The sequence below is a fragment of the Drosophila bipectinata genome, chromosome XR (genome assembly GCF_030179905.1).
Source record: "Drosophila bipectinata strain 14024-0381.07 chromosome XR, DbipHiC1v2, whole genome shotgun sequence".
NCBI lineage: Eukaryota > Metazoa > Arthropoda > Insecta > Diptera > Drosophilidae > Drosophila > Drosophila bipectinata.
The window spans coordinates 18,532,102-18,558,639 of record NC_091735.1 but is presented as its reverse complement, the minus strand read 5'-3'; the positions used below and the strand labels follow the sequence as shown (position 1 = coordinate 18,558,639).

Sequence of the window (26,538 nt, the reverse complement as noted above, 5' to 3'; positions counted from 1 at the left end):
ACAAAAACAAGAAAGCAAAGCTAACTTCGGGCGGAGCCGAAGTTTATATACCCTTGCAGTTAAAACTGGATATATATCGCAAACATCAGATATAGTTGGCCGATCCTTATGATTACATCATAATAAAACCAATTAATTACAATAAAAAATCTAAAAAAAAGTCCCAAACTTCTATCTTCAAAAATACGAAAGTTGATATTTCTACCAAATACCATTTCCGATCGTTCAGTTATATGGCAGCTATGGGATATAGTCGGCCGATCCTAATGAAATTTGATGGGTTGGATTAACTGACCAAAGATATAATCTGTTGCAAATTCCAGCTTTCTATCTTCAAAAACACGAAAGTTGGGTCATTTCCGATCAATCAGTTATATGGCAGCTATAGGATATAGTCGGCCGATCCTTATGAAATTTGACATGTCGTTTTATTTTGCCAAAAATAGCTCTCATGTCAAATTTGAACTCTCTAACTCTCAAAACACCAAAGTTATACCAGTTCCGATCAATCAGTTATATGGCAGCTATAGGATATAGTCGGCCGATCCCGGCCGTTCCGACTTATATACTGCGTGCAAAGGAAAGAAGGGTGTGTGCAAAGTTTCAAGACGATAGCTTCAAAACTGAGAGACTAGTTCGCGTAGAAACAGACAGACGGACACACGGACAGACGGACAGACGGACAGACGGACATGCTCATATCAACTCAGGAGGTGATCCTGATCAAGAATATATATACTTTATAGGGTCGGAGATGTCTCCTTCACTGCGTTGCACACTTTTGGACAAAATTATAATACCCTCTGCAAGGGTATAAAAAGAAAGAGAAATGAAACTAGAAGAAAAACTAAAACAGGAAAAACTGTATGAAAGTCAGTGAAGAATGCAAATGAAATGGCCCAAAGGCAAAGTCGAATGGCTAAAAGAGAAGCAACCAACAAACAAAAAAAAAAAACGAAACCAGTTAGAGCCGGAAAATGCTGAGGCAGCTGGAAGGGAGAAGGGGGTGGTTGTTGGGGAAAAACAGAAAATCGACTTAATGAAAACGCAACTTCAAGTTTGATAAAGTGAAGGCATACAGGGCGTATGCGTATGCGTATCCGTAATGCGGATTACCCATACGCCCCGTATGCCAAACGAAAACGATCCATCATCTAACGATCCATCTCGAGAAGCCCAAGAGGCAGATAAAACATTTCAATTAAACGAAAAGTGTTTTAGGATATTGTTTTTAAAATAAAAACAAGCAAGGACGGCTAGAGGCGACGGTTCTTATAGTCTTCCAGATCCACGCGCTGCAGACCGTTTCTATAGGAAATGGTATCTACTATATGGGTATATCTTAAATTTTAAAAATTCTTCTAGAGAGATATTTTTGAACATCTAAAATTAAGAATTATACAAAAATTTGATTTTCTTAAATTTTTAAGCTAGAAGATCCACTTAAGCGCGACATTCTTTTGTTAGAGATAAGGCGACTATATATGTATATATATATAGCCTCTATATAGATCTAGAAAAAGAAGCTAAGAACATAAGCCAGGTCTTGTTTCTAATCACGTCTCTCTAATCTCCAATAACCTTTGACATCCCTTCCGAACGCATTCTGTCTGTGGAATATTTTGGCATTTCTATTTGTAGGTCCCAATTTCTTATCAGAACCTGAAGCTCTGTCTCAAGCTCAAGCTAAGGCCGAGGATGGCTTTAAAAAGCCGGAGCCTCAAGATCCGCAGCATCAGTTCAAACATTTCCAGAGACTCTTTCAGAAGAAAGTTAATACAATACAAGATGATCCTCCCTGTGTTCTTAATTTCTGCGTGTTTCCTAATTTCTGCCTCCGTGGGATCGGAAGAAGTAATACCTATTTTGAGTGTTTTTATTTTAAAAAGTAATAAAACTTTAAATTCCACAGTCATGCTACCTCTCCGAAGCGCAGGAAGATGAATGTGCCTCAGTTTGTTATCCGATCGTGAAACCTTTACTTCGATACTTCGAGAAAATTAACGAGAGGGATGCACAGCTCTTAAAGTGCAGGGCTGATTACACAGAATTGCAGAAAGAGGGTCTGAAACAATATCCCCAGTTATCAATATGCCAACAAGAATATTCGGACTTGGTGAAAAGACATTTGGAAATGGAAAATAAATATACTGAAGTGCTCAGCCAACTTAGTGATGAGAAAGTTAAATATGCGCAGTTGCATTCGAAGCAGCAGGAAGTTGACAATCTAATAAATCAGAAAAATAACGAAATCGACCTCCTAAAAGATCAAATAAGGGAACTTAAAGAAAAAAGTGAACTTGCAACGTTGACTAATCAGTTCCGCGAAGACATTGCCAAGTTGGGAAAAATAGTAAAGATTGAGGCAATTCATGAAAATAACCCAACAAAGTCGGAAGTAGAAACTGGGGAGGTCCCAACAACTCCATTGCCTAATATTAATATTGAGACGCCGCCCAAACCACCAGAAACCATAGGTAAGTCGGAAGAACCCAATCATTTGCAAAATAAAACATAACATTTTTATATTCTATTTAGATTTTCCAGACCCTTGTCCACGAGACCAAAAAGAAACCAGAGTCCTCCGCGAAATCAAACTACCAGGCTTAGACCCGTTTAAAGTGGTTTGTTATTCAGCTTCGGATATTGGATCTGGATGGTTTTATGTTTATAGAAAATGGTATAATTCAAACATATTTAATGTCACGTATAAGGATTATGAAAGTGGATTCGGCCATTTCGGAACTGATAATGACGATGAGTTCTTTATTGGACTCAATCGATTACACCATCTGACGAATGGAAAGCCTCATGAAGTGCTTTTCTACACCTATCCAAAACCAAGAAGTTGCGGCAACTTTGTTGTGGGCGATAGAAGCGAAGGGTACAAGGTGAAAAATATTGGAAATTGCACTGGAGACGACTGGACGACCCCTAAGCAGGGCTCCAAATTTTCGACCTTCGATCGAGATGAGGATGGAGTTCCTGGTCGTAATTTGGCGAAGGAAGCGGGCTTTGGATGGTGGTTCGATCCTGAAATGAGTGATATGAGGTGTGTATTCTAATTTGGTTTTTCCTTTCGTTTCATCTCCAACTGAACATTTCTAAAATAACTAACTCAAAATAAATTTTTAAATTCTATTTTTTCATCCATTAGCACGGACGAAACTAACATAGATATGTTCATCCGAAGAACCGATTGAAGAAAACAAAAAGGCTTTTAAAAACGGACTTGGAAAATGAAAAATTTTTAGAAAATATATCTTAATATAAAGTAAATTATACTTATATTATTACTAATATTATGAAAACGATAAACTGTACTCTTCTATTTTTTAACTTTCAAATAAAATAAACAAAAAAATATGTAACAAATAATCAAAGATAATTGTTTTCACTGGGAAACGTTTGAGAAAGTCGGAAACCAAAATTTTGAATTTCAGGATCAGCACCAACGGAGCCTCAATTCGTGAAATAAATAAAAGACTCTAGTTTAGTTGTGGGAAGTGGCTAACCGTTAGAATTATGGACGTTAGCCGCTCATAAAGTTTAAACTTTAAAGATATGTAGCTTACTTATGTGCTTGCAAAAAAAAAACACGAAGCCTTGCTATTATAATTCCTCTAAAAATTGTCCGATTTGGTTGAATTTTTATTTGTAGGGTTGCGCGAATACAAAACGAGTCCAAGTTCCAAATCGGATAACTCTATCTTTGATAGTCTTCGAGATATAAGCGTTTAAACTTTTAGCCCGTTTGTATGAGAAATGGTATAAATGTACTATCTGGGTATATCTCCTCCAAATGTCATCCGATTTGGATGAAATTAATTTTTCAGATATATATATTAACTAAAGAAATATATGGGCATCTTGTTTGAGCCTCTCGCAGAGAAAGAAAACGAGTTACAGACTCCTCATTTCGAGGAAGAAAGAGACCTAGTAAGACCTAGTAAGCAAGTTTGAAATGATCTATGACTCTTTAAGGACTATCTTTTGGGATCCAAAATCTAAAATCAATCCTCCTTAAAGCCAAAACCCCACAAAACAAAACCCGGTCGCCATAATTAAGCCCCTAAGTTAACAGTTGGCCAGACTTCAATCAAACATTTAACCAAATTAGTAGTATTTCTGGCAATTGGCAGGGCAGTGGTTAAAATGCCAAAGGCATAACCCCTCCTCCCCTTCTCCCCTCCCCGCAGTATGTGTGTGTAAGTCACGCAATTGTTCGATGGCCCACAAAAGTAGGCAACAGATTTTTGTTCCTCAATTAAATTTGATTTGCTGCCATTCAGTGACGGCGTGTGTGGGTGTGGATGGCCAAAAAGGGCAAATGGAAATGAAAATCGAAATCGAAATCGAAATAGTATCCTGTAGTAGTATCCTGATGAAGCTGTAACTGTATATAAGCGGGGGTATGGCCTCCACACACACGCACACACCCCCAACTAACACGCCTCCTCTTTACCCATCATTAGTTTCGTAGTTTGTGGACCTTTTTTCCCTTTTTTTTTTGCGTTCGCTTGCCACAAATTTAGTGCCAGGGAATCCTGCATGTATGTGTGTGTGTGTCCTGTGTGTGTCCTGTATCCTGTGTCCCGTTTTTGGCCATTACCTTTGGCAGTTGCGCCTGGAAATGACATTTTCACATCATTTGCTGATGTGGCAAATGTGTCTGGCTCTCAGTATCTATCTCACTCGGCGAGGCGCGAGGACCTTTTTTGCAGGACTCAAAGGCCCAAAGCACCAGCATCAGCAATAGCAACAAAAACAACAACAACAAAAAACAACACCCGCTTAACCCTCGTTGACCTGTGGTCAGCATTGAGTGACTGAGAAGCATATTTTCCTGACCATTTCCCTTCCATTCTCCTCATTCGCCTCATTCTCGTTTTTTGGGGAAATTTTTGGTTTTATATCCTCGAATGCAGCACACCACTAAGCCACAGGAACACACTACCACCTCCTCCTCCCACTCCCCATCCTCATCCTCACATAACTTGCACAATTTGAGGCAAACGACGACAGCTTCCAATCATAATGCCAATGAAATGAACTGGCCATTCCACCTATTCCAACCACTCCCTTGTCCATCCACCCATCCACCCATTTCACCCATCCATCTATCCATCCATCCTTTCATCCTTTACCCGAAATCATCCTTGAATGCCAGGACCAATAAACTCCAAAAGCAAGCTCCCTCTTTCAAAGTGCATGTGGGTGTGTGTTAATATCGCTGAAGGCTATATTTGTGTGTGTGTGTGTGTGGGGGGTGGAGGGGTGGAGGGGAGGTCCTTTCCTGCGTTGCATTCCCATTTCAGAAACGTGTTTTCAGATAAATAAGGATATTAATACCTTATACGTAAAGACCTATAGCGTAATCCCTATGCCTTTCCTCATATAGCGTCGATCTTAAAAATTTTTTTAGAAATTTAAAAAAATAAGTAAAAATAATAAATATATTTAAGATTTCTTCTTAAAAATACAAGATTTATTTATAAATATTACCATTGTTACCATTATTTCATAAAAGTTTCACACAAAGTAAAAAAAATGATTGAAAATACTTTAAAAAGAAGAGATATTTCAAAATAAGTATTTTTTGAAAAAATACCAAATGAAAACATATTTAAGCCTTAAAGCCCCTTAAAAAAAAATACCAAATGATGCTACTAGCAAAAACGCGAAAATAAATGTATTGTTAAGAATAAAAATGTAAAACTCAAAATTAAACTCATCAATAACCGTAAAGAAATTCAATCCCAGTCTCAATTATTATTTTAAGCCTTTCTTGAAGGCCTCCTCCTAAAAACCCCCTTTAATATTCCCCATTTTTCCAATTCCCTCAGGATATTAAGGTCCTGGCCATGCCGTCCATATTGCACCTAAGAATCTGCTGCAAATCATTTGATATTTCGTCTGCGGCTTCCATCAACTCTTTGGGGAAAACCGCCCCTATCCACATTTTCTTTGATTTCCTTTAGTGCCATGCCACATCGCTTTTCCGGCTCATCGTCTCTTTATGCTTTTCAGCTGATTTCGGCATTTTTCATCTGCTGCTAAGTGATTTCCAGCCAAAAATCATTTAGTTTGGCAAACGCATCTCGGACTTTTCGTCTCTAATGTGCATTCTACTCCCGATATCCCTATATACTTAAATATATATCTCTTTTGGTTTTCTTCTGTTTTTGTAGGTGTGACCAGGCCCCTTGATGGATATTTTCTCGTTATTTGTTGCATCCTCACTATTAGTGTGTCTGTGTGTGTTTTTTTAAGGGGTTTTTTTCGGTAGGGGGGGCGGCTATTGCGTACTTAAAAAATCATTTCTTGTGCTGACGCAGCGCTTAAAGCGTTTTTCATCTGCTCTCTCTCGCTCCCAGCTTCCCAATTCCCTTTTGGTTTTTCCGGTTTTTCATTTTAGTTTTCCCTTAGTTTTCTTTACTTCTTTTTCTCCTATTTTTGTTTGTTTTTCTTTTCTTTATAACCCGTTTTTTGTCCTTGCTCTGAATACTTGAGTATTTCTTTTTAATTTTACAGTTCGTTTGGTTGCGTTTTTAAGTTTTTTTGTTTGTTTTCATCTTAAAAGAAAATATTTTTCAGTGTTTTTTTTTTGTTTTTAGCTTTTTTGAGGTTTGGTTTTGGATGATAAAGGTTTTAGTATTTATGGTGGGTGTTTTTTGTGGGATTTTAGGTATTTATTGGTAGAAAGTTATTCGTTTTTTTTGCGTATTTTGGTTCAAGATGTTGGCTATTTTTTTAAGGTTTTTTTTACGAAATTTTAAAGGTATTAATATTAACGTCGTTTATATTGTAAGGCCTTAAATGAAAAAAATTTAAGTTAGGTTGTATTTAAGAAGAAGGAAGCTAAAGCTTAAGTTTAAACTTTCTTAAATGAATATTGTAAACATTTTATGTATAGATATGTTTTTCTTCTAACTCATTTAAAGCCTTTAATATTTTCACTATTTAATAAATTTATTAAATATTTTTAAGCATTTTATTTTGGTTCCTTGTTTTTATTTCAAAATATTTATTTTATTTATAAAATGTTCCCTTAAAAGGACTACTTAGTTCCTGCCTATGTTTTTAAAACACATATTTCTAATCCTTTCATCTTGAAATACCTGACTTATTCCTTTACAGCCTCATAGTTCTTATAGGTTTCTTGTTCCCATTTCTTATTAAATATTTAATCTTAAATCCCAGCTAGTCTTGGCCGGTATTTTTCGCTTTCTTAGCGCTTTTCCCTTGGAATTTATGATCATTTCATTTCCTCGAATGCGAGTCCGAGGAAAAAATGGCAAGAATGCCCCTTTGTGTTGTGCTGTGTTGGATATATCCGCTTGTCACATCTGTGCCAATCCAAAAATGATTCTTTCACGAAAGTTTGCCGTTGGTCGTAAGTTTTTGATGCCGGAGTCGTAGAACATTAGGCCAGAAAACTTGCTTATGCTCTTCATCTCTCTCTCTCTTTGTCTGTTCTGGCCTGGCCAAAAAGCAATTGCGCCCACTGCAATTGCTATTGTTGTTGCTGTGGCCGCAGCTGCCAAAATGTCTCGTGTTGGGGTCAGCTAACACAACTGGCCCGTCCAGCCTGGCCACCCTGGCCAGCTTGGCTAGCCTGTCCAGTCTGGCAAGCAAATCCAACCCAAAAGTCCGAGTCCTGGGCCAAGTTTCTTTTTTTTTTGGTTCTTTTGCTCTGGAGAGCGTCGACAGACAAACGACAACAGAAGGCTGGCAAAACTAAATTAATGCGGTGACTTTTTCGAAAGAATTCAAGTTCTTAGATGCCCTTATAAAAAATTATTTGCACTCTTTTTTCCTAATAAAAAATAAATCCTAATAAATACTAGTTTTGTGTCTCTTTTTTAGAGAGTCTTAACGAAACGGCTCTTAACGAAAAATGTTGTATATATATTTCTCGTCTTGTTTTATAATTAACATTTTTATAATTTATTGAGAACAACCCCCTTAAAAATGCAACGTATTTAAATAAATATTCACCATAAATAAATAACTTTGTACCATCAATGGTATACCTTTAACTTTGGATGTATGTAGATATGTACCTCAGGGTTTTAACTTGATATCTACAGGACTTGAAACTTAATTTTTATAAATTAATTTTTGTTAAATAGATTTTTTATACCTTTAGTCAATCTTTTAAATTGTATACCTCAAGCATTGCAGGGATATAATTTGAATTCATTTACTTTTTACCTTTAAGTTTATACCTTCAATTAATACCTTTAATTTTATACCTAAAACCGTATAGCTGCAATTTTAAACCTCTTTATAAGCTTGTAACTTTTTGATACCTATCAATATTATACCATACCATCTAACAGCTTTAAGATTGAATAAATTAATTGTATACAAATAGTAAATAATACTTTAAGCTTTATACCTTCAGAATATTGAGAATATTATATATCTGTTCTTGTATCTATTTGGGTCTATCAATATAATTAATAGATAATTATTAGATAATTATAGATAATTATTAATTAAAGAAAATTATATTTTCTTTCAATACAATAATAGATACACCTTTAAGTTTATACCTTTAAGCTTAAACACTAAGCTATATATTTACAAGATTATACCTTCAACTTTATACCTCTAACTTGGTACTTTAAAGTTTATTTCTCCAGCATTGTAAGAGTATAATACATTACTTTATAGCATTTACTTTAAAGTTTAAACCTTAAACTAGATACCTACGTTTATTTTTATTAAATTCCTATAATAATTAATTCCGTTTTTATTCCTATAAGTTGGTATTGTTATATTATACACCTTTAAGTGAAAGTCTTTAACTTCATACACCCTAATACTTCATAATATTAGACTTTTAGCTTCCTTACTTTTAATCTTTTAACTTCCATAAACAATCTTTTAAAAATTTATATAAAATTGCTATAATATTTCAATTATTCCAAGGTCTATACTTTAATAAGAATTTTCCCCCAAAACAAGGTATGGTATTCTTATAACTCGAACCAAGGTGAATAATAAAGCTGCCCCAAAAACCACAAGCCCCCCCCTAAGTAGAGTATCAGAAGCAACCAAAGTGCTATAGAATCACGGCAGCCGTCTCGACCAAGGGGGGGTCCTAGAGAGCAAGGTGGTTGGGGTCCTGGCCCGCTCTGGGCGGTCTGGGGGGCTGTCATCTTGGTCGCTGCTGTCTTAGCGCTTAAGTGCGATGGCATTAAGCTATTAGCATAATTTTTGTGCATTATCATTAGGGGGGGGAGCTCCAAGGAGGGAGACTCTTTTTTGGCCAAAAACGGCAAGACAATCTCAATGCGAGTACTGTTGTGGGCTAAAAAGATTATGCCATTTATCATTGACATATTTCGTTCAAAGCTCTCAAGAAAACAAAAAAAAATAAAACGCATCCTAAGGATAAATTTTTACTTACTTACCTAAAGGGGGGCAGGGTGGGGATGAAAAAACCGACTGACAAAGTTATCTTCTCAGGGGAGAGGGGGGATGGGCGGGGGGACAGGACAAAAAGTTTCGGCTTTTTCACTATTTTCCGTATGTTTTTCCCAGGCCGGGCTTAGCCGAGGGAAATGAAACGAACCGAAATGAAGATGAAAGAAGCTGCACTCACCTGCAATGACAAGAAAAAAGAAAAAGTAAGAAATTGCCATCCGTTTTTTGTTAGTTTGAAAGGACTCCATACTTAATATTATTATTAAATGCACTTGCAAGATGCATTTAACTTCCCTCTCTTTCTTTCAAGCGAACGGTCGTGTTTTTTTGTGCGCACTGCGTTTTTGATAAATATTGGTAAACCGGTGTTTACATACTTTGTGAATTAATCTTGTGAATCATAACAATCTCAAAGCCTAAACCGTATCGCTTCGCGAGTGCTTTGGTATATTTGGAATCGAATTAATAATTTGTCTAAATTCTATTCCAAGCATAGCTCAGCTCTGCTTCTTCCCCGGCTTATCTATATTTTCTGCATTTCTCTTGTGCACTCTTTCAAAGCTCCCGCTTCGGCTTCTTGTTTGGCACAGTGGTTCAAGGTATTGTGTTTTTTAACTTTTTAAATATTAATTTTTGTCTTATTAAATTAAAAAAAAAAAATAATAATAATAAACAAAATGGAATTTAAACTGGTCTGTGCCATTAAGTCTTGCAACAAGACGATTTCCACATCCCAGCCTAGTATCCATTGCTGGTTATGTGAAAACGTCGTGCACGCCAAGTGTGCCGGTTTCACTGCATCAGTTTCGGATGCCATTTCCCGTAGGTCTGGGATACATTATTGTTGCGAAAATTGTCGTGCTGTGCAAGGCGAAATGAGGTCGTTCATGAGACAGACCAAAAATGGATTTAAAGAGCTGATCACTGGTTTTCGTAAAATCAATGACCAGCTCTGTGCGCTTGACACTCAATTTAGTGGCCTTCAGCTGCTAAATGAGTCCCCTAAGCGTAAGAAATCCGCTGTTTCTGATCCGCCTCAGCCAGCTCAGCCGACATTAATGCAGCCGCTCATAACTCTGGCCACCCCAAGGGCCTTAACTGAGAAAAATTCGTCAGAATTTCTCAGGGATAATGAGCAATTGTCCGATATGTCCGCCATGGCATCCCTTCAAGTGATGCCACAGGTCCTAGGGAACGAAACCCCCATTAGGGTCACCCAAAAGGGTATTCCACAGTCCGGACCACCGGCACCGACTGATGCTGCAGTTCTTGTACCTGCGACACCAAAACCCTTACAGGTGATTCCTCCATCGAAACATATATTTGTTTCTCGGCTTGCCCCTGATACTTCAGAGATTGATATCTCGGCTTATATCAAAGCCAAAACTAAAGCCGATATAAAGGTGGAGGACATACAAAAATTTAAATACAATTATACAAGGCGCACGTCTTCTTTCAAGATTCGTGTGCCCGCGCTGATGTTCAAGACGATTTGTTCTCCCAGTTTTTGGCCAGAGAATCTTTTCGTCCAAGAACATCAGCCTAGTTCCGTTAAAAAAAAAGTTAATAAACCAGTGGGAGTGAGACTTCCCAATATCGGAACCACTGACCAACCCTCCACCTCTTCTTTGGCCTCTAACCCAAAAAACTAATTTCCTCACTAACTCTTACCTATCAGAATACTAGGGGGCTACGTAGCAAACTCCCCAAGCTATATTCTGATAGTTCTTTCTTTGTATCCCATATAATAGCATTTACAGAAACTTGGTTAAATCCGGAGATCTTTAGCTCCGAAGTTTTTCCAAGTAAGTACACCACTTTTAGACGGGATCGATCTCAGCGAAGAGGAGGTGGAGTCCTCATTTCGGTAGACTCTACTTTTGCTTCTGAAGAGGTGAAATCCCAAGAGTTTGGTGACATAGAATTTATTTGCGTTAAAATCACTATGTCCGTGAAAGCTTTATACATTACATGTTCATATATACCTCCTATGTCTGAACCGCCCACATATTGGCAGCATTTGTCCGCTATTCGATACGTCTCTAATCTTATGACGGATCGTGACCAACTCGTAGCGGTGGGCGACTTTAATATCCCAGAATTAAAGTGGTCCAACGTCGATAACTCACCATCTTTGTCACTTATAACTTACCATGACTTCACCGCGGGCATGTTTGACATGTCCCTAGGTCAGATCAATCATGTCAGAAATTCGCTAGGTCGGCTCTTAGACTTATGTTTTGTATCTGATCCAGATGGTACCGCTCTCTCCAGAGCTTTTCCCCTTTCAGCCCCAGAGGATCCATATCACCCCACGCTGGAGGTCTCAATCGAAACCACTCCTGGTATCGATCAGATGTCTCCGAGCGTGGTAAATAAGATTCGCTGTTTCCGTAAAGCTGATTTTCAAAAACTTAATAGCCTTATCGATACATTTGACTGGTCTGATATTCTGGCGTGCACTGATCTTAATGTCACTTTAGAAAAATTTTATTTTACTTTAAATACATTTTTTGACTCATGTGTGCCTTGGAAACATCCGTCCGCTTCAACAAATCCTCCTTGGTATACAAGGTCCCTCACTAACCTAAAAATAAAAAAAATAAGCTTTTACTTAAATATAAAAAAACCTGCAGTAGTGTTGATTTCTCAAGATACCTACTAGCTCGGTCGAATTTTACCGTGCATAACGCTGAATGTTATAGGAATTATATTGACCGCTGCCGGATTCAATTTACTCAGGATCCAAAGCAGTTTTATAATTTTGTAAACACTAAGCGTAAACACGTATCTTTTTCACCTCTGCTTATGTTTGAAAATTCCTCTGCGACTTCGGATCAGGCCATTGCCGATCTATTCGCAGAATTTTTTCAAACAACTTATTCTCCTCCTAAATTGACTGATCAGCCTTATGCATATAACATTCAAGCAGCAAATCTTATTTTCTGTCCGTCTTTTTCTGAGAGCAACTTATTATCTGGTCTTTTAAGGGTAAAACCCATTTATTCGCCAGGCCCCGACGGAGTACCAGGCTGTGTGCTAAAATACTGCGCCAGGGCTCTGTGCAAACCTCTTCTAAGACTTTTCAACTTATCTTTGGAAACCTCGATTTTTCCCCTTAAGTGGAAGGAATCATTTATAATTCCCCTACATAAAAAGGGGAAAAAGTCCGAGGCTGCCAACTACAGAGGCATCTCTAAGTTGTCGGCAATTCCAAAGTTATTTGAAAAATTAATTACCCCTCATTTGCAACACCTTTGCTCTTCGATCATCACTCCTTGTCAGCATGGCTTTATTAAGCGTCGCTCCACCACCACAAACTTATTGGAGTTGACATCCTTTGTCATAGACGGCTTTTGTAAGGGATATCAAACCGATGTAATTTACACAGACTTCAGCAAAGCATTTGATTCAGTTAATCACTCACTTTTGTTGAGTAAACTGAATATGCTGGGTTTTCCTAAAGACCTCTTAACGTGGATCTCCAGCTACCTAGATGGAAGGACACAAAGAGTCTTATTTAAAAACATACAGTCCCGTCTGGTCCGTGCTACATCCGGCGTCCCTCAAGGAAGTCATCTTGGCCCGTTATTATTTACGCTTTTTATAAACGACTTGCCCCCTGCTTTAACGAACTCTCTAGTTCTTATGTATGCAGATGATGTAAAGCTTTGTCTTCAGTATAAATCCATCTCTGCCCAATGCAGTCTTCAGTCTGACCTTGATAACTTTCAAAAATGGTGTTTGGCTAATGATTTAATACTTAATGGATCAAAATGCAAGCATATGTCTTTTTATCGTTCTTGCCCTCTGCAAGCTACGTATTCCATTAATGGGATTGCCTTAGAAAAATTAACCCAGGTTAATGATCTCGGCATCCTATTAGACATAAAACTTAAATTTGCCGACCATATTTCCTTAATGGTTAATAAGGCTAAAGGAGTCCTTGGTTTTATTAAAAGGTGGTCAAAAGAATTTAATGACCCCTATATAACCAAAACTTTATTCATTTCTTTGGTCCGTCCGATACTAGAGTACGGTTCATGTGTCTGGAGTCCCCAATATGGAGTACATAAGGACCGCATAGAATCCGTACAAAAGAACTTTTTAATATTTGCACTTAGAGGTCTATACTGGGATGCAAATCTTCAGCTTCCATCCTACAGTAGCAGACTTTTACTTATTAACTTACCTAGCTTAACAAATCGTAGGACAATGCTCGGTGTAGTTTTTCTGCAAAACCTTATCAACGGGGATGTAGATAGCCAGCATTTACTAACACGCTTAAATTTCAACATTCCTAATAGAAGGACTCGAAACTTTAGTCCTCTGTTCCTTAGCCGTTGTAGTTCGACATATGCACTGCATGACCCTTTTAGGGTATTATGTTCGAACTACAATGGTCTCTACTCTATTACATCTCTTTCCTGTCCATCTAATTTAAAATATAGAATTTTAAATTTCCTTACTAACTCCTCTTAGCTTAATAATTAACAAATAACTTAATATACTCTAACAAATCGTTTCTTGAGCGCCCCTCGGTCGTCTGGGCCTCTAAGCTTTATGATGAATACAGGAATGCTAGCTGATGCTCTTATTGATGCACAAGCCATTTCCAAATTCTGAAAGACCGCGAAAAAAAAAAAAAAAAAAAAAAAAAAAAAAAAAAAAAATAATTCAATTCAGATAACCCCCACAATGGATTATTATTTAAGGGCCATTGAGTTGATTAGCTCTTGGTTTAATTGCAATCACTTCTCACACTTTCACTCACTCAAAAATACTTCTTTTGACTTTATAATCCCCCTATATTTGTATATTACCGCAACAAAGAGACCTCCTTTCTTTTCAAATCATAAACTTAAGTCAGCGAGTAACAAATCCTCTACATCTTCCACAAATTCATCAACCTTAACTCGAGTCATAATAAAAACGTACAAATATCATAAAAAAAAGATGGGTGGTATCAAGTGGATATTTCCCGGGGATTTCCATAAACCAGTTGATTGATTTGCTTTTGCCTGAAATTTATGTCCTTATTTTCTTCAAGGGGCAAAGGAATAAAACAGAGTTATTCTGTTGATATTTGCGAGTGGAACTTGTAGGGGTATCCCTTTAGCCAGAGCATGTGGTATTTCATAAGGTATTTATATAGTATTTTGGTATTTGTATATTATTTAAGTACTTATATAGTATTTCTTTAAAATATAAAATATTAAGAGTAGCATATTAATTATTATTTAAAATAACTATTAAAACATTTACTCACAAAAGTTATAAGAAAAAAAATGAAAAAAGTACCAGGTATCATACAGTCATGTTTCAAACTTCTTACTTTTTTTTTTAAGAAAATAGAGTTGTCTTGTTGCTATTTATACCCGGTACTTGTAGAGTTTAAAATATAATTTATATTTTATTTCTTGAAAAATGAAGCCCCTTTTAAAAAAATTTTCTTCAAAAAAATTTTAAAGAAAAAAACCAGGTATCACAAAGTCGAGTATCGAACTTCGAATTTGTATTTCTTCTCCTGAATGGAGAGCTTGGATTTGTTTTCCTTGCCACTGCCACACATATGTAGTGCGGAAAATTGCAGAAAATGGGAAAACCTCAACTGGAGAGTCCACCTCAGTCCCAGTCGCAGTAGCAGTCGCAGTACCCCTTCCCCAGAATTTCAAAGTCCGGACGCATTTTGGCCTGGGCCCCGGGCTCTCCGGGGGCTCAACATTTTAATTGCCTCGATGGGAAAATGTGGTGGGGAAAAATGGTGGGGAAAATGTGGTGGGGAAAGCAGCGCAGAGCCAACGGCGCACGACTTGCAATTTTCAACTCGAAAACTCCAATTTCGTGTGCAATTTTCTTTTAGGACTGTGGCGAAGTGGAGCTGGCTGGCTAGCTGTATGGTGTTGGGATGGCAGTTCCCTTTGTATATATCTGGAATATATATATATATATATATATGTAGGATTGTATAAACGACTTGCCAGATAACTCGCTAAGCCGCAAAACGTTCCGCACTTGCTTTATTTTATTTTTATATCTTTTTAGTTTTTTTTGGTAGTTCCCTCTGACCTCTGACCCCCAACCCTGTAACACCCTCTAATGCCCCACCCACCTCCTATGCAGTGTGTGTCCCCTCTCAACTAATCCGCCTCAAAATTTATTTGCTTAATTTCATTTGTTGGCTGCAACTTTGGCGGGGAGGTCAGAGGGCATGCAACTGAGAACTGAGAACTGAAGCGAAGCTTTTGCCTTCTGCGGACGTGCGGTAATGTTTTGGCTTAAGCTCTGCCTGGCACCTTTCTCTTTCTGCCACCACCGCCTACATGACCCTCTCTGTCGCACAGCAATTTTCTCCAACTGGGCAATGGCCAAAAGGGCTTTGGACTTGGCTTTGGATCATAAATAATCGCTGCTAGTTTATAAATCAGGTCTCTCTGCCTCAGGAGATTTATCCTCAACGTGTTCCATTGGAAAGTGCTTACAAGCACGACTTCAAAATATTTCGAATTAATTAAGATTCTAAATTAAATGAGGCTTACAAAGTTCGCTAAGATATGGTCCTAGTAAGAGATCTTACAATATTTAAAAAAAAAAAATCAAATAACACGATGTTAAAGTTGATCCCCCTTTTGAGGATCGAAAAAATATAGCCAAAGATACAGCCTCCCTATGAGTTTCCATATTTTTGGAAGAAGGTCCATCAGAAAAATTCAAAAAAAATATTATCGAAAATTAATTTTTATATTTTAATATATATGTATCGATAGAGAATGGATTTAAAAATATTTAAAATTTATAATTTTAAGAATCGGATGGATATTAGCAAAGATATGAACTAAATTGTGGGGCATATAGAGCTTCCCAAGGTTTTCCTCGATTTTCAAAGGGGTTCCCCCAGAAAAATTGAAAAAAAATGGATGCAAAAAATCCTATTCAGGTTTTGATGCAAAAATGTGGAGAAGTAATCCACGGATCTTTAATGATATTCCGTTTAAGAATTGGATGAATACTGACGGAGATATATACTTCTCAGTAGACCATATAGGACTCCCCAGGGTTTTTCTCGATTTTCAAAGGTGTTTCTTAAGAGAAATTTATGAAATGGATGCTTATTCTCATTACCGATAAATCCTCATAAAGAAAACAATCGAAATAATTAAAAAAAAATTATTTGTTAAGACATTTCAAGGAATATGAATAAAAAATCAACCTACCGATTCATTATTTAACATTCCCCTTAAAGATTCAACAAATAAAGCCCAAGCTTTAACCAGAAAACCTTAAAACATAACCAACTTATCGATAATTATCGATAGCACTAACTTTTAGCTCTAATTTCCCTTTTAATTTCCTCAAATTAAATTTCCCCCTCCCCATCCCAAGCATCAGCATCGTTAAGTGCACCGTAAGTGCAGTTTTCAATTCACTCGAGGAATGCTTGAAAATTTCCATTTCATTGAAAGGCTTCGAGAAAGGATGGGAGGAAGGATGGGCAGGGTGCCTAAAACTATTTTTCGCCACCCCCCTCCACCTGCTCACAAAGGATGTGACATGAGAACGCATCTTCATTATTTCATTTTACGCGTTTCGGTTGAAGGTTTTCGGAGCAAAAGAGGCCCCTTCTCGCGCAAAACCTCTTCTGCTTGGCTACCATTGAACCTCGGCATAGTCCTTGGGATGGCAGGAATTCCTGCCTTCATTTCAATTAATTTGCGCGACATTGATGCGCCTTGGCAACAACCCGTACAAGTTGCCATCCTCCTCCTCATTCTCATCCCGGGATGTCCTGTCCTTTCTGTGCAACACCAAGTCCTCTTTCACGTCATACCCCTGAGAATTCCTGTTGCAGGATCTGGCCTCCTTGGATCTGGCGCCCGCGTTTGTTGTCATCGCAAGCTTAAAACATTTTTGCCTGGCGCGTTTTTAATTAATTTAAAGTTATTTTGCCTGTCGTCAGTTGGAGACACGCCACGCCCTCACTCCAACGCCCACAATGGCATACACATGCATACGCCTTTATTAAATCCGTCTGGATTGCATTTTAATTGAAAACCATTTGTTGAACAAAAATGATATAAATATTTTAAAGAAATTATGGCAAAAATTCCAGCAAAAAAAATATTCGCCAGCAATTTCTGATTAGCCAGACTACGGCGAAATCTTCAGACAAATATCCTTGCCATGTCCTTAGACAGGCAGTCAGACAGACAGACTCGAGCCGGGGCGATACAGGCGGGGAATCCCCAACAGCTGCAGTTGGCATAATTAATATTTCCTCTCCACGGTGTGGCAACGGTGCGCGGAGAAACTAAATGGAAATCAAGGAGAGCCAACAAAAAAAAAACAGGAAAATTGTAAAAAACTGAAGGAAAGTCTCTGGGAAAAATCAGGAACAAGGCTTCAGTTGGGCAAATATTTGAACTGAGAAGGAAAAATATATGTCTGTCTACAAGGAGGATTTCTACTTAAGTCTGCTGGTAACTGCATTTTTAATATGCAGTTTTTTGAATAATCCTTTAAATAAGAGGTATTCTAAGGTTTTCTATATTTCTTTTAGAAGATCTAGTTTTAAAATATAAAATCATCTTTGTATTATATTTATTAAAAATATTTTTTTAACTTTTACTTAAATAAATATTAGCCTTTAGTTTGATGAGGACTTCAACCCTATACTACAACTTGACTCTTTATAGAACCATGATAGAACCATAATTATATACTATATAGTACTTATGCAGTACTTTCGAAGCTATTATTTTTATATAATATATTATTCCATATTTATCTTTGAAATTAAACAAAAATTCGTATAATATTTAAAATTAAGTACAAAATAATTTGATTTTAATTGAAAAATAAAATAAGATACCCATAAAATTAAAAAAATATTACTTTTTTTTCTCGATAAGTAGCGATTAAGTATCGAGCACACATATAGGATATAGCACAAATATTTTACTTTTAAAACTCTTCATTTTCCTATAAAAAAAAATATTTCTATTCGAAATTATAAAGGTACAAATTTAGTTTAATTTTAATTGAAAAAAACTAGATAATCCGTAACTTTCCTCAAACTTTACTTTATTTTCTTCATAAGACTATTAAGATAACTAATAGTTTCCTTTTAAAATTAGTCTATTTGAAGGAATAATTTATAATTTTTACTAAAAAATCATCATGCAATTATTAAACATTTAGATTCAACACAAAGTTAAATATGGGTTTTATTTTAATTAAAAAAATGTATAATATCCGGTACTTTTGATGAAACTTTGTGCAATATTGGACTCTGAACGTTCCGGGTGCATACTATTTAATTTTCTTGAAAGATCTTGAATAATCTTGAAATAAAATATTATATTAATAAATAATTAAAAGTTTGTCTTAAGTTTGATTATATATATAAAAATGTATGATATCCGGTACATTCCTTCATTCCCGATTATTTTAAATAGACTACTCTTAGACTACAAGTCCCCCTTTAGCGCCAAATTCATTTGTTAGAGATAAGGCGAATATTGCAGCTTGAAAAGTACTTTCGGAAAATATGTATTCATACATACATACAGCTAATATATATATATCACCTCCCTATAATCTCCAATAACCTTTGACGTCTATACTTATACCTATATGTGTGGGTATGTCTTAATTCTTTATCAGAAACTCTGAAGCTCAGTCTTAAGCTCACGCTAAGGCCGTGGATGGCTTTAAAAAGCCGGAGTTTAAGACTCGCAGCATCAGTTGTAATATTTCCAGAGACTCTTTCAGTAGAAATTTTAGTTCGATAGCAAAAGTACAATATGATACTCCCCGTGGCCCTCCTTTCTGCGTGTTTCCTAATTACTGCCTCACTGGGATCGGAAGAAGTAATAGCCGTTTTGAGTGATTTATTTTTAAAACTAATTGAACTTTAAATTCCACAGTCATGCTACCTCTCCGAAGAGCAGGAAGATGAATGTGCCTCAGTTTGTTATCCGATCGTGAAACCTCTACTTCGATACTTCGAGAAAAGTAACGAGAGGGATGCACAGCTCTTAAAGTGCAGGGCTGATTACACAGAATTGCAGAAAGAGGGTCTGAAACAATATCCCCAGTTATCAATATGCCAAGAAGAATATTCGGACTTGGTGAAAAGACATTTGGAAATGGAAAATAAATATACTGAAGTGCTCAGCCAACTTAGTGATGAGAAAGTTAAATATGCGCAGTTGCATTCGAAGCAGCAGGAAGTTGACAATCTAATAAATCAGAAAAATAACGAAATCGACCTCCTAAAAGACCAAATTAGGGAACTAAAAGAAAAAAGTGAACTTGCAACGTTGACAAATAAATTTAGCAAAGACATTGACAAAATGGGAGAAATAGTTAAGTCTGGAGAAGTCTTAACAAATCAACTGGCTAATATTAATAATCAGACGACGCCGAAAACAGAAACCATAGGTGAGTCGGAAGAACCCAATCATTTGCAAAATAAAACATCGAATTTTTCAGATTTTCCCGATCCTTGTCCTCGAGACCAAGAAGATTACTTAGTCCTCCGTGAAATCCAACTACCAGGCTCAGACCCGTTTAAAGTGGTTTGTATGTCACGTTCGGATGTTGGATCTGGATGGTTAAGGGTTTATAAAAAATATTATAATTATAAAAAATTTAATCGCACGTTTGAGGATTATGAACGTGGATTCGGTAATGTAGGAACGGAATATTTAGATGAGTTCTTTATTGGACTCAATCGATTGCACCGTCTGACAAGTGGAAGCCGTCATGAAGTGCGTTTATGGACCAGTAAGGGGAAAAGAGTTTGCGACAACTTTGTTGTGGGCGATGGATGCGAAGGTTACAAGGTGAAAAATATTGGAAATTGCACTGGAGACGGCGTATGGATAATCCCTAAGCAGGGCTCCAAATTTTCGACCTTCGATCGAGATGAGGATGGAGTTCCTGGTCGTAATTTTGCGAAGGAAGTGGGCTATGGCTGGTGGTTCGATCCTAGTATGAGGTGTGTATTCTAATTTGGAGTTTCCTTTTGTTTCATCCCCAACTGGACATTTATAAATAACTAACTGAATATAATTTTTAAATTATATTTTTTCATTTTTGGATCTATTAGCCCTAAAGATGATACCATTTTCATTTACATCCGAAGAACCGATTGAAGAAAATCCAAAAACCCTTTTAAAACGGACTTGAAAAATGAAAAATTTTTGGAAAATATATGTAGTCTTAAAATGCACTGAAATTTAATTAAATTATTTCTAAAATAATATTTTGAAGACAATGAAGATAATAAAACTGTTTTGTAATAAAAATAAACAATCGACTCTGGTTAAGTCCTGGGAAGTGACTTTAACAATCTTAGCAGCTGGAGAATGATATCCATTGGGTGTTAGCCACTTTTTGATGTTCCAATATTTAAAATTCATAAATAAAAGACATCTTAGGATTAGGAAATGTATGATATCCGGTACTTTCCTTAACACTATAATAATAAACTCCAATAGTACCGGGTATTCATATTTAAATTTAATTATTCAAAAAGTCTATATTTATATTTTGAATATTAATTTGATTTTTCCGATTAGCCACCCCAAGTACCAGTCCTTCCAAAGATCTAATTTGATTAACCTTCTCATGAACTCTAGCCACATTGAGATGGTGAGTCATTTGGATGGATTTGGCTTCCTGTGATTGCCTTGGCTCCGATTCCAGATGCCACAGGGCCAATCAATACGGATGGGGCAACAATTGAGACAGGCTGGGACAAAAGTCAATGCCATGTTGCATGTTGCATGTGTGGCTCGTTTTGTGTCTTGTGTTTTGTACTTATTTGTTCTTGTTTTTGTTGTTGTTGTTGTATGTGTTTCGCACAAAAGGCTCTTTGTTAAGAGCACACACACACACACACACATAGATAGACAGATACACAGATACATATACTAGATACTAGATACGGATGCATAAATACAGCCTCCTGATTGTGAACAGTGAGCGAGCGAGATACTCTGACTTACTGCCAAAGGCTAATGAAGGCAGAAGGGGACAGACGAGAGTGGAGGATAGGTCCTGAAAATAGGGCCTGAATTTCGAGAAGGACATGGCAGGATGCACTTGCCACTTGGCAATGCATGCAGCTGTGTTGCAGCAACTTCAGTACACTGCTGCTCATATGCCTAGGCCATGTTGACATCAAACAAACAAACAAACAGGCAAACAAACAGACATACAGAGGCCAGTTAAAAGAGCACAACTCCAACAGAAACCGAAACAGAAACTGAAACACAAAACTGAATGAAAAACTGGAAAAACTGAATGAAATTTGTATAAACTGCCAACAAGAGTCATCCGGAGCGTACGGCTCCTCCTGACTTTTCCCCCACCCCAAGTTCGAAATGGAAAACTCATGTTCAGAAACCAAAAAAAAAAAAGCACAACTGCTCCTCGACTTGATTGGATCTGGCGTGTCCCTTTCTAGTTTTCTAATTAGAAAGAAAGTCAATAAGAATATATCTTAATAAATTTATTTAAAAAAAAAACCCCTTTTTGTTGGTCTAGCCCATTTTCGGTGCCGCCATCTTTTTTTTTTTTTTTTGCAAAGCTGACATGTCGCGAGTGTGGGTGTTCGAGTGAGTGTTGGAGTGCCCTGTGCCCTGGGCGGGGGTGTCTCTGTGAGTGGGCTTTGCATTAAAGTCATCACAAGGCAATCTAATTTGAAGAAAGCGCCGCAAAGTCTGCAACAGAAGGCAACAGCACATGCAATGCCAACTCGCATGTCAGAATCCCATCCAGAACTCTCCGCAAAATGCCGCCTTGGGCTACAAAATCCAAACAGAAAACAGAAAAACGACAACGATGCCACACACGTTTAAACATAATAATTCTCAATTTCGTCAGCGATATCAATGGCAGCAGCAGCGCGACAGGAAGAGCATAACACACATCAACATAAACTGACATTTTTTCTATGAAATTGAGCTGAGGAGCAGCCTCCCAAAAAAAATGAGAATGAAACTGCCAAATATATGTAAGACACTATTGCAGGCAAGATATTAGTTCTATAATGATTTTAATATAAGACTTTAAAGCTTTCGAAACTATGTATTTGTATTAATATTTTATTCCAAATTAGAATTATTATTGTTGTACTTTACAGACAAAAAAAAAAGAGAAGCTAAAATAAGACGATTTTCTAAAATACAGAGTATTTTAGTACATAATATATATTTCAATAATTTCTATTAACCTTATCTTTCAATTTTATCTTTCAATATTTTGTTTTCAATCTTTTCACTACTTTCAACTGCATATTTAAATCGTATCTTTATTTTTTATTTTCTGTCTGGCTTTTCAATCTTTACTTTTGTTTTATTTTTTTTGTTTGCAACCTTTTCTAAAAAACATAGTCTTTCAATTGTGACTTTCAATCATATGTATGTATTTTTCCATATTTTCTTTCAATCTTGTCTTTCAGTCTTATTCTTCAATATTTTAAGGATTTTATTTAATCATTTAACTAAATCATTCCATATAATCTTGCCTTTCAATATTACTTTTCAATTCATATTTCTTTCCATAGTTTCTTAAAACATTATCCTATTTCAACCTTGTCTTTTAATCTTTTCATCAACTTGTCTCTCAATCTTGTCTATCAATCTTGTCTTTCAATCTTTTCTTTCAATCGCACATTTTTATCTTGTCTTTCAATGGTCATTCAATATGGTATTTCAATCTTGTCTTTAAATATAGTCTTTCAATTATGAAATTATCTCTTCTTTTAATATTAAATATTTCAATATTTTCGTTCATCACTACTTTCAATCTTACTTTTCAATCTTTTCATTCAATTTTGTCTTTCAATCTTGTCGTTCAATCATTTCTATTATTTCTTTCAATATTTTTTTTATAATTTTCTATTAAAATTTGTACTATTATTCAAGCGCATATTTCAATCGGATCTTAAAATTTTCATTCAATATGGTCTTTCAATCTTGTCTCACAATATTATTTGAAAATGTTGTATTTCAGTCTTATGTTTCTATATTGTCTACTAACATCATCCTTTAATTATTGCTTTAAATTTTGTCTTTCAACTTTGACTAGTAACTTTATATTTCAAGTGTCTTTCTTTAAATATTATTTATAAAAGAATTATGTAAATTTTTGAAATATTTTCCAATAAAAATTTCAAAACTATTTCGAATATTTCCAATATTTTAAAACTGAATTTCTCAAACTAATAACTGAAACACAACTGTACCCCTCTTTGTGTCAAAAACGAGCCCCAATGAAGGAGAAAATGTAAAAAAGAAGCCAAGTAAGAAGGAGCATCAGAAGCATCAAAAAGTAAAAGAAAATAGGAAAAACAAGCAAACGAAGAAGAAAAAGTCGCCGGCAAGAAAAACTCAAACGACATGCGGAAATCATGTCAGATGAAGCAGCAGTCGCAGTAGCAGTTGCAGTCGCAGTCGAAGTCGCAGACTCCGGAGACTGAGGGCGAAGCGAAATAAATGGCGGCACACACATACACACACACTGTCACACAAACACTGACACACACACATATGCATAAAATCGCGAACATGGTAAAAAGGAAACGGAAAGAGTTGTACATGTTTGATGGCAGGACTGCAACTGCAGCTGCCGTTTAGAGTTCGCATTCGAGAGCAGCCACTGTACAGTGGAGACCACTCAACACTAATTACAGTTGGTATCCAGGAGGGGCAAAAAATAAAATAAATAATTGGAGAATTATAGAAATTATAATTCTAGACAGAAAAAAAAAACTAACCACTTTTGAAAGAAAAATTATAAAAAAAAAGGTTAAGAGTTCGATTTCTCGTATTTAGACATTTAATATATTTTCTTTTAAATTTATTTTGAAGATTTTTAATGCCGTTTATAAAATTTTCATAGATTTTAAGGTATTATCTTATAAATAACAATAATAATGAAAGTAAAAAGTAGCGCTAAGTAGCTAAGAGAAGTACCGGGTATCATCAATATGAAAGGCTGCCACGTAGGTACCGAGCCTTATGCCTTAGCTTGTATAGTCTATAGCCTCTATAGACATAAGTCTAGTTAGTGCTTACTTAAAGGCACTTAGTTTAACTTAAAAAAAAACTAAAACCCTTAGGTACATAATTCCACAAATTATATCCCCCTTCCCCACCCCACTTAGTTAGTAATTTAAAACCCCACCTAGCCCCGTCTAATTATACCACAATTCCCCACAAGTTGCACAATCCAACACATTTGATATGCCAGTAGTTCCGACCTCAGATCCATTTTCTGGCCACAGGAATTATCGAGACTTTGTGGGATTAAATTTCATTATAAAGGAAAAGTGGGCACTTGAACTGGTATTTGGCCCACTGTGCGGGCGGCATTGTCATTACTATTTGCGCTCGTTTAGAGCTTCTGATGCTCCGACTATAAGTGCATGGTAATGTTTTAAAAACGCGACACAGACGCCTGACGATAACAGCCAACAAAAGTGGAAAAATCCAGCCAAGAGAGGGTGATGGAGGGGGGGGTGGCATAGAGGGTGGAGCTAACAAGCGATGCCATATCAATTTTCAATTTCCAGTGCGCCAGCAACTGTCAGGGTGTCAGGGACAGACAGACATAGCCGGCATAGCAAACGCAAAGCCATAGACTACACTGAGAAACAAATTGAGAAATATTAGGGTTTTAAGGGTTTGGAATTAAAAAAAAAAAAAACATTCAAGTCCTAAAAATAACACAGTTTCTAAGAAAACTTATTTAAAAAGTTGATAATCTTAAGGTATCTTGTCTTTAATATTTTTTATAAATACTTAAAACATTTTTTTCAACTTTTTCAAGTCTTTTTGCCTAAAAACATTCAACTCTCAACCTAAGACCTTCATTTTTATTCCCAAAACTATTTCTCTCAGTGTCTCTGGCCAAGACCAGACCAAAACTATTAGAGATATATCCAAATCAACAATGAAATGCAATTTTTTTGCTGCCATTGGCCTTTATTTTAATTAAGAAATGAAATTAAAAAAGAAAACCTTTAATGTTTTGAATAAATTGAGTACCCCCTCAAATTGAAATCCCCTCAATTAAACACCCATTTTTAAATAAAAGATAAAAGCTTATCCTATCTAGCTATCCAGAGCAGTGCATCTTTGAGATAGATATTCTGAAAAGAGCAAGTAATATCGAAAATGCAGCCCAGAAAGTGTCGGGGGCAGTCGTTTATTGTCAAGTCATTTGTTTTCGCTTGGCCCAATTTGGAGTTTGATTTATGTCGAAAATATTTTAATTTTATTGGCAATGCCCAGTGGCCAGGTGGTGCAGGAGTGGGGGAGAAGCAACCGAAATGTAACCCAGATATTTTGGCATACACAAGGATACACGCATACACATGGCCATACACATGGCCAGTAGAGAGAGAGAGTGTGTCCTTGCTGCATCTGTTTTGATAAACTGCATTGTTATGGATTCTCTTGCTGAATTTTCAGGTGAAATTTTTTTTTGGCCAACCAGTCATAGCCATAGCAGCTCTGTTGGCCTTGTTCGGTATTTTGGCCCAAAAAACATGAATACAAAAAAAATATGAACATTCCTGCCAATACTTTGTAATCGCATACCATTCTTGTTCAGGCGTAAATCCTTTTGATATTTTTTCATCACCTGTCTCCTGTTTACATTTCATTATTATTGTTTTCCGCAAATTCTAGTTTAAAATTTAAATTAAATTTCTAAAAACAATGCCAACGTTTTTCTTTCACATTTAGTTTTATTGGCAATTTTGTAATGGAAACTAAATGAATGAAAAATATTGAGAAATTTTATGATAAACACGGACATTAATTGCTTTCATTTGTTTTGTAAATATTTTTTAGTAATTAAGTGTGGTCCGAGAAGGAAATATATAATATTTGTGAATAAAAATACTAATTTCTTCATTTTAAAAATAATTTAAGCATCTAACTAAATTTTTTGATATTTTTCAAGAATTTTTAAGCACTTCCTTTAACCTAAAACCACCTTTTAAGCTTCTAGCTAATTAATTGCCCAGCCTCCCCAAAAAAGTAGGCTATGATTTTTTTCTATTAAGATTGATGGCTCCTT

At 36.2% G+C, this 26,538-nt stretch overlaps 4 protein-coding genes across 6 annotated transcripts in view; 2 read left to right on the top strand and 2 right to left on the bottom strand.

Annotated features, from left to right (window-relative positions):
• The window catches only part of LOC122321908 (angiopoietin-related protein 3-like), a 61,718-nt gene extending 58,452 nt beyond the window's left edge, over positions 1-3,266 (top strand). The window contains exon 3 of the mRNA XM_070282902.1: positions 2,539-3,266. Within this exon, the coding sequence (XP_070139003.1) occupies positions 2,539-3,065 (527 nt within the window). The 3' untranslated portion in view covers positions 3,066-3,266. The remainder of the gene's footprint in view (positions 1-2,538) is intronic.
• The window catches only part of LOC108133603 (fibrinogen alpha chain-like), a 204,949-nt gene that overhangs the window by 135,665 nt on the left and 42,746 nt on the right, over positions 1-26,538 (bottom strand). The window lies entirely within an intron of this gene.
• The window catches only part of Mnr (Membrane-bound Notch regulator), a 137,157-nt gene that overhangs the window by 86,010 nt on the left and 24,609 nt on the right, over positions 1-26,538 (bottom strand). The window lies entirely within an intron of this gene.
• LOC138927775 (fibrinogen alpha chain-like) lies at positions 19,794-20,597 on the top strand. The gene is made up of 3 exons (XM_070283089.1): positions 19,794-19,881; positions 19,933-20,440; positions 20,552-20,597. The coding sequence occupies exons 1-3, from the start codon at positions 19,794-19,796 to the stop codon at positions 20,595-20,597; spliced, it is 642 nt and encodes a 213-aa protein (XP_070139190.1).